This window comes from Salvia hispanica, chromosome 3, assembly GCF_023119035.1.
Source record: "Salvia hispanica cultivar TCC Black 2014 chromosome 3, UniMelb_Shisp_WGS_1.0, whole genome shotgun sequence".
Classification (NCBI taxonomy): Eukaryota; Viridiplantae; Streptophyta; class Magnoliopsida; order Lamiales; family Lamiaceae; genus Salvia; species Salvia hispanica.
Window position 1 is genome coordinate 50,631,032 of NC_062967.1, and position 8,684 is coordinate 50,639,715.

General features: G+C 35.8%; 2 protein-coding genes and 1 pseudogene across 2 annotated transcripts; all 3 read left to right on the forward strand.

Moving 5' to 3' along the window:
* Positions 1-118: 118 nt before the first annotated feature.
* LOC125216508 (ras-related protein RABA4d-like) lies at positions 119-1,505 on the forward strand. The gene is made up of 2 exons (XM_048118241.1): positions 119-572; positions 926-1,505. Exons 1-2 carry the CDS (start codon positions 346-348, stop codon positions 1,353-1,355), a joined length of 657 nt encoding a protein of 218 aa, XP_047974198.1. The 5' UTR covers positions 119-345; the 3' UTR covers positions 1,356-1,505.
* Positions 1,506-3,904: 2,399 nt separating this feature from the next.
* LOC125216506 (protein POLYCHOME-like) lies at positions 3,905-5,550 on the forward strand. Its single transcript, XM_048118240.1, has 3 exons — positions 3,905-4,041; positions 4,363-4,770; positions 4,903-5,550. Exons 2-3 carry the CDS (start codon positions 4,375-4,377, stop codon positions 5,251-5,253), a joined length of 747 nt encoding a protein of 248 aa, XP_047974197.1. The 5' UTR covers positions 3,905-4,041; positions 4,363-4,374; the 3' UTR covers positions 5,254-5,550.
* Positions 5,551-6,625: 1,075 nt separating this feature from the next.
* Positions 6,626-8,670, forward strand: LOC125210431 (annotated as a pseudogene).
* Positions 8,671-8,684: the final 14 nt, after the last annotated feature.

The window sequence follows — 8,684 nt, forward strand, 5'->3', positions numbered from 1 at the left end:
AATGAAGGGTAAAAGAGTAATAACGTATGCCTAAGAAAACCGTTTAGTGGGCCCCGCAGTTGCCGTTGGTTCATAGCAAGCTCACAAATTTTCACATTTTCCCACAAAAACTAAACGATTCATCAATTGAAATCTCTGTCGAACCCTAATCTCAAATCATTGATCCACTCAATTTCGCACCAAACTCACTCCAGTCAGCCGGAAAATTATACAAATTTTGCGGTCCGGATGAGAACGGTCGATTTTCGCATATGAGAATGATCCATTGGAAGGGGAGATTATTGTTGATCTTCGTCCGCAGTGAAAAATCGTGATGATCTGATCGGAAGAGAGGATCGAAAGGCAATGTCAAATTTTGGAGGGGATTTTAATCAGAAGATTGATTATGTGTTCAAGGTGGTGTTGATAGGGGATTCCGCGGTGGGGAAATCGCAGTTGCTGTCTAGGTTTGCGAGGAATGAATTTAACTTGGAATCGAAGGCCACAATTGGGGTTGAATTCCAAACCAAGTCACTTATCATCGATCAGAAAACTGTAAAGGCACAGATTTGGGACACTGCGGGTCAAGAGAGGTTAAATTCTTCCCCTAATTTTTTTTACCAAAAGATTGATTGAGTGGATCTTGATTTTATTCTGTTATTAGTTGTTTTGTGCAATAATTCACTGTTTTAGCTGAAATTTGAATGAAGAATTGTGGATATGGTTACTGTTAATTTGTGAGGGATTGCATATAGGAGTATATGTTAAAATTCAATTTTCAAAATTGTTTGATGAATCAGGGCTCTGCATATACATACCAGATGCTTAGAGAATCAAATCACTAGTTCTTAGACAAGTATATTTATAGTTTCTGCAAAATATGCTACTTGATAGTATGATATTGTTGGACCTTGAAACTTAAAAGGCTCTTCAACGATGATCCTAGGTATCGAGCGGTGACGAGTGCATACTACAGAGGCGCGGTTGGTGCAATGCTGGTATACGACATAGCAAAACGCCAATCCTTTGATCACATGGCGAGATGGCTGGAGGAGCTGAGAGGGCATGCTGACAAGAACATCGTGATAATGCTGATCGGGAACAAGTCCGATTTAGGGACACTCCGAGCAGTCCCCACAGAGGATGCTCAGGAGTTTGCTGAGAGGGAGAATCTCTACTTCATGGAGACGTCAGCTCTTCAAGCAACGAATGTGGAGGGCGCGTTCATGACCATTCTCACGGAGATATATCGGATTGTGAGCAAGAAAGCTCTGGCTGCCAATGGCGAATATTCGAAGTCGACATCTTTGAAGGGGACTGCCATCATTGTCAGTGGTCAAGGAGAGACACAGTCTAAGTCTGGTTGTTGCACATGACCAAGTTTTCTTGTTTCTTCATCTTTACTCGATGATTGTACACATCGTTTTTGGTTTAGATTAGTCTATTTTTTTGTGGTTCAATTTCACAGAACTGGTGTTGCATGATTGAGCATATTTTGATGTAGGCAGTTTCTTCTCTGTCTCAAAGCATCTGTTCTTAGTTTTGCAACCGATGAGAGAGAGCCAAATGCTCTTTATGTTGAAGAAATACACAAGTTTAATTAAAAACTTATCTACGTCAAAATATATCAAACCTCGTATAAAAGGCTTAACAAAATATAAAGACATATCAGGACGAAAATGAGGATATTGGGGGTGTAGGCAGTGCACATCAGTGATTGGCCTATCTTCAGTCATTCATAATCATCGTTCAACTAACACCAATCAACTTTTTATGTTTTAAATCGATATAATATTTATAATTAATTCATATATATTAAATAATATATGAAAATTATATTTATTATTTTAAAATTCAAATTAAATATTTCCCTTTTCATATGTCTTAAATCAGTATACTAATATTTATATTTAATATTAAATCATCTCTGAAAAATATAAATTACTGTATTTTATAATTCAAATTTTTGATAAAATCATTAGACATTCAAATGATTGAAGTACAGCATAACAAATTACATAAATAAAATACACTGCAATGATACATATGAAGTAATTACTGTTTTACAAAAGAAAATAGTTAATATAATCATATTTATTTCGCAACTTTAGCTAAGGCACACCGCTCACAACCATACTCTTCCCCAAGTGCATGCTCATTCACTATTTATGAGTCTCACTATTCTATTATTCAATTTAAAACTATCATTACTAAAAAGTTTTCATTAATAATAAAAACTACGGAGTATTACAAAAATTAATCCAAAATGGCATTACAAATTTCTGAAAAATAAAAAATTACTAAATAATTTAATTCCTAAAAATTTAAAATTGCACAATTTAAATACTGCAAATTAAAAATACAAGCCAATAGAATTTTATTTTATTCGAACCGACTACTCGTTGTCAAATTTCGCCCAAAGGTGTAAAAACATGGGTGTTGAATGATGGTATATATAGATGATTGGGAATTAAAAATTTGACAAAAAAATTTGAAAAACGGTCATAAAACGGCTCTATTTTGTGAAGTGGAATTTTGTTTTTGAATTTTTTCTGTTTTTTTAAATAATAAAACTGCATTAAAATAACTCCTACTCACGGGGTGGGGGCGAGTGGGCGCGTCTGTCCATCCCAGCGAGCGGTGCTTGCGTGCAAGACAGCAAGAGCGAGCTCGTGCTGCGGCTGTCCCGCACGGCAGCGTTGTACTTGCTCTAAACTAACTAGTGCACAAACACTTTCATTCTAATAACTTATATTATTCCATTTATTGTTTCATAGTACCCATATCTTACCTCTTTTTTATTTTTATAAATTATGATTAAATATTTTAATATGAAAAATAATAAATTTATATTGATATAAGCTTAAACTACGTACCCACTCCATTCCACAATAGGAATTACATTTGATGTGGCACGAATTTTAAGAAATGTAAATAATAGTGCATTGGAAAAATTGGTGGAATATAAGGTCCACTTTTATTAATTTTATAGTAATAAAATGTGACTGAAGTAAGTTAGTGGAACGTGAGATCTACTTACCAATTATGATAAAGTAAATAAGACTCTTATTATGGGACGAATTGAAATGGAAAAATATAATTCTTATTATGAGATAGAGGAAATAATTAAACTCTTAAAAATTAAAATCACACATTTTAAATCCTAAAAAGAGAAGTTGAGCCTATACGGGCCGACTCAAAACATGGAATATAATTCTCAAATTGTTTTAAAAATACATGATAGGGTTTGGGATTATTTATGGAATAACTGTGGATAATATTTTGCGAAGTTTTGTGTATTTATAAGGAAAAAAGGTATACAAAAATTTAATGAAAAGGAATAAGTGTGCTGTTAAGATGAGAATTGTAGCAATTTTTTTTTATCTAAATTAAAAAAAAAGTAATACAATGTGCTACGTTGTCATTACAAGTCAATCAATGCGCTTAGACACGCATATATGAGAAACGGTATGAGCATGTTATTAAGATGAGAGTGGCAGCAAAAATTAACATATAAAAGCACACACGTACATGCTAGAACTATTATCTATTTATTATTGAGTATTATTTTATAAAATTGAATATAAAATCACACAAAGAAAATTTATTATCTTAGACTTGAAATATTCAACAGTTTTGAAATCAGATTAAATAGATGGACTATTACTATGTCCAGCGTAGCATAGTTCGTGTAGATTTACTGTTTCTCAATTAAATTCAGTCTCTAGTCACTATGATTAAGTTACTAATTGTATATGAAAGTAGTATAATTAAAGCAGAAGTAAAATAAGGTGGATGGATAAAATGGTAATTATAATAAAGTTGACCTACCGCTTCTGAACAAATTTGAATTTCAACGGAAAAATGTGGGCATCGCCATCCCGCTTTCCATTTTTTGCTGAATTTCAAATTTCAATTCATTTTCGACTTTACTGTATAAATTGCCGCCCCCAATTTCATTTCACAAACTCACCATTTCACCTCTCACAAAATCAATTCCCGTTGATTTTGCTCCTTGCTCTCCCGAAATCTCCTCGATTTCACCGGATCAATCCTTTGAAGGTACTAATTTTGTTCATTTTTCATGCTCGGAAATTCACAGTTTTAGATTGGAAATGAAGTGGTTGAACTAGTCACTCAGGAATTGATGTAGTTTTTGTGTTTCCTGTAGCACAGATGCTTGATTCGTAGTGTTAATTTTAGTTCATTGTTGTTGTGGAAAGGGTTTGAGTTTACTTGAAAAGTTTGATGCGGTTTTGATTTAAGTAGGTACACTTGGATATGTGAATTTGATCGGGTATAAGATGTGATTTCCCATTGTTGTGAATTGATCTTGACAATTTTTGCATCTGATTGATTATATGAATTGATTTGGCGTTGAAGGTATTTGACAAAATGGCTGTGTCACGAGATCGGCTATCGAGGGAAGATAGCATCATAGCATCTTACAGCCAAAGGCGAGTTTCAAGGAACATTGGAAGGGGGAATCCGATACCTTTCGTTCTTGTAGATGACAGTGAGGAAGGGGTAGATTCAAGGACTCCATTCCGTTGGAGGGATACGACGATGGCTGGCAATGCTGGATCCCTGAGATTTAGGCCTCAGAACTTGTCACATTTGGTGGGGAGTGGTCGTAGCCGTGTGGGTGGTTTTGGAACTCCGAGTGTAAGGCGCTTTGGTAGGCTGGCAGGGCCGGAGAACTTGGGAAGTGGCCGTGGCCGTGGCCTTGGAGGTGCATTGCCTGCTTGGTATCCCAGAAAGCCTCTCAATGACATAACTGCTGTAGTGAAGGTAGAATGAATGAATGAATTTCCATTTTGCCTTCTTTTTTAAGTTGATTGCTGTTGTGAATGTGGTTTCAAATGCTGGATTACTTTACTTATGATTTGAGACAATTTGACCTCTCTCTCTCTCTCTCTGTAGGCGTTTGAAAGAAGGAGAAGAGAGCAACGAGGAGGTGGCGAAGGCCTACAATCAGCAGCTCGTGTTCAACCTAGCACGCCAAGTGCTCATCTTGAGCAAAACAAAGCTATGATTTCGCCGGTTTTGTATAGGCCAAGAAGCATAGGCAAAGTTCCCAAGATATTGCTTGATATCACACATCAAGAAGGGGGAGATGCAGCAGCTTGTTTGACGCCGCAGAAGAAGCTGTTGAACAGTATTGATGTAGTTGAGAGGGTGGTGATGGAGGAGCTCCAGAAGATGAAGAGGACTCCATTTGCCAAGAGGGCCGAGAGGGAGAAAAGGGTCCGGACTTTGATGTCAATGCGTTGAGCCTGAGAGGAAAGTTTGGATTCGACTGAAGCTCGTTTGGATCATAAACTGATGACCCAATTCTAGAGAATTTTGTTTGTAGGGTCATTTCTTGATGACAAGATACTAGTTGTGTTGATATGTTTGTAGCTTTTCTCATGCTACAAATCACATTTCATATTTATTTCTGATTAGGTTCAGTTTTAGAGAAGCATAGATCATATGCATATGAATTCAATTCTAAAGAGATGTAAATAAAGGCTTTGTGGCTATTTTGTAGAACATGAATGTTTAAACATATATGATTCTAAATTTGAACTGCAAATGAGTTCGCATTGATTACGGATCTTTGTGTTAATCGCGCATAAATGAAGTAACTAAGATGTTTAATAATTTAGATCAATTATTAGTGTTGGAGAGTTCTTAGATTTGAAAGTTGGAGATACATTTATTTACCTCAGTTATAATTCATTTTCAAGGATTCTCTTTTGTTTATCTTTTTTTTTTACTTGAAGCAGGAAGAGAACGAATAAGCGATTTTTTAAATGCAAAATTAATTATTTTGAATTGCAATTAAAGCCACAAAAATTAACATAATTTCCTTTTTATACTTCTTATCTAATTAATAGGTTTAGACTTTGAGAATCACACACACTTTAATAAATAGGTAATGAAAAAATCTATTACAACAACTTTTATTGATCCATCAATTATATTTTCATATTTGAAATCCAAAAAATTATTTTCCAATTTTACCGATTATATCATTTTTGTTATAAACTTAAAAACCTATAAACTTTAATAATATCTTTTGAATTATATCTTCTTGAATAGAATTTTAAATGGTGAAGTCATGACATGATCGGAAGAAAATAATTTGTATATGTAAGATGTTAATATTTTACAAAAATAAAATGGACCCCATATGAAAAAAATTTGTAGGTAAGATAATAATATTTCATTAAAACAAAAATTGAACATATATAATTTAATTTTTTAGATACTACTACTATTTTAAATGAAAATATCTACAATTGAATATAATCCAGTTTCCCTCTCTCGCGCATAATCCCCCTTTTCTTCGGATTGGTCCGAAACTCCGAGGGGCGGTATTGTTGTTGTTGGAGTACAGAATCGTCTCTCTCTCTCTCTCTCTCTCTCTCTCTCTCTCTCGATGCAGGTTGCAGCAATTTTGATATTGTTGTGTTGGAAATTGGAAATTTTAGCTCGCTAGATCTGAATTTCAACTTCTTGTAATTCTTGGTATATAGAAGTATAGAACTCCTTCCCATTTGGTTTTCTTGTACCAATTAGATCCCTTTTGATGTGGGATTCTCTCACACAGCCCAAAATTGACGGAAAAATCTAGTCTTTTTGAAATGGCGGCTGTTAATATGTGGTGGATCATGTGTATGATGCATTGCTGCACAGAACAAGGATTAGCCCTCCATTTTTCTCGAGGGGATGGCTTGGAGAGAATGGTAAATCAAATGTTTCCTGAAATACAAGGTCAGAATTGGCCTGAAATATAAAACTGCTTGTTTGAGAGAAGGGGTGTTTAAGACCCCTTGTGACGAGCTGCTTCTCAATGCATTGCCACACTGCAAGAGTTTCCTTTCTCTCCCACAAATCTTGCAAGCCGCAGAGGATGCCATGTGTTGTTCATCTTGCTGGTATTTTCATTGCTTTGTTTTGTGTTCCCGTGATGCTGTTATGTGTTGTGGAAACTTATTTGATTTTGGAATTGGTTGTGTTGTTTTTAGTATTGTGTTGCTAGTCCTGCCCTATGTGTGTGTGTGTATTTGACTTGGTAATTGTCATTAAACGAAGCCTTTGAATTGGACAATGGTGTTGTATTTAGAGCTGTGTCATACTTCATTAAGGGGGAGTTTATTTTTTAGGATTAGCCTAGATAGATTGCAGTAGGTCAATCCATTGTTTAGTAAGGTGGATTGGAACTTTGGGATATTCTGAGGCCTTTGATCATTTGAGCTAATTTTGCTTATTGATTTGGAAATGGTTGTGTGTGTTTGAGTATTGGTGATTTCTTTACCATGAACCTAGTGGAAACCTCTGAATTGAATGATGGAGCTGAACTTAAAATTATGTCATAGCTTGATTAGATGAATGCCACTATTGAAGGGTCGATGGTGGTGATTGTCTTGATGAAGATGTTAATAAGATTTGAGAAGGGAACTAAGTGGTCGTAGCCTTGCTTTCTGCAATATTGTTTTGCATTTAATAGATCCGAATTGGTTATGAGTGTGGCCACAGCTTGATAAGCAGACATTTGCATATGTGTAGGTGATCTCAAATACAGAAAACACAAGAGAAGGTTATAGAGGAAGAGATTTTTTCTTTTTTTCGTTGCAATTTTCAGCGAAACTAATTAACTTGTGTGATCATTGATATATGCAATTGGTCTGATTGTGATAAAAGAATGAGGGGGCATTTACTCTTAGCAGTAAGATGGTTAGATAAAATCATCCAATGGAGTGATTGATTTTGAATTCATTTGACTATACGATCCTTCATATATTCAACCTTATGTTTTATCAATCTATCCTATAACACTTCCTAAGATCATATGGATTGGATACATTGGACAAATGATGATAATGCGGGGCATATGTCCTGTCGTTTCAGGCACAGGAGACCATTCATTTGAGCGTAGGTTACGTCTTGGTGGGCCCCTGCTGAAGGAAAACAGAGCAGCTATGGTGCTTGAGAGGTGAAGTCGAACTGTCATTTTACCTCAACCCACAAGTTTTCATCAGATTATCGAGTTTTACTGAAGCAATGCATTTACAGCCCTTTCTATGGAAGAAGGCGCCCTTTGCAGCAGTATGGTGCAAAGCTGTTGTGTGTTAGTGATTTGCTCCTATTAGGAAGTGCCACCATCGAAGAGGCCCGCAGCCTTCTGCATTGGTTAGACTACGAAGCTGGTTTTGGTAGGCTAGTATGGGTAAGACACGTGGCTCATTTGCTTAGCTCTTGAAAGAATTTTAAAGCATGGAGGATTTTTTGATTGACTTGTTTTGTCAGTTGTGAATTTTGCTCTCGTATATCTGCAAATATAGGTTGAACTAAACGGTAGGCTATTATTGGCAGGACGATGGGTATCTCCCGAAACACTCTGTGTTGGTGCTTCAGAAGGCATGGCCAGGGTCTGAAGTAAGGTGGGTTTCTGGCGGCCACGTCTTGTCTTTCCTTCTTCACAATAGGGAATTCCGTCGAGCCATTGTGGACGGACTTGATAGACTGGAATATCCTTCATGATATACAGTACGCGATTAGGCTAAATGGTAAGAGTCTTCTTAACGCTAACTCACATTTAATTTGTACTTGAACTCAAAGGTTGGTTTATCTTTTCAGTCTGATTTGTGTTGTTAAAGGATAACCTTGTTGAGAAACGCAATAAAATTGTGAAATTGTTGAGATGTGTTTGTTCA

Coding starts and splice junctions, on each gene's coding strand:
- LOC125216506 (XM_048118240.1), top strand. CDS start 4,375: ATGGCTGTGTCACGAGATCGGCTATCGAGGGAAGATAGCATCATAGCA. Junction 4,771..4,902: donor ACATAACTGCTGTAGTGAAG/GTAGAATGAATG, acceptor CTCTCTCTGTAG/GCGTTTGAAAGAAGGAGAAG.
- LOC125216508 (XM_048118241.1), top strand. CDS start 346: ATGTCAAATTTTGGAGGGGATTTTAATCAGAAGATTGATTATGTGTTC. Junction 573..925: donor GACACTGCGGGTCAAGAGAG/GTTAAATTCTTC, acceptor CGATGATCCTAG/GTATCGAGCGGTGACGAGTG.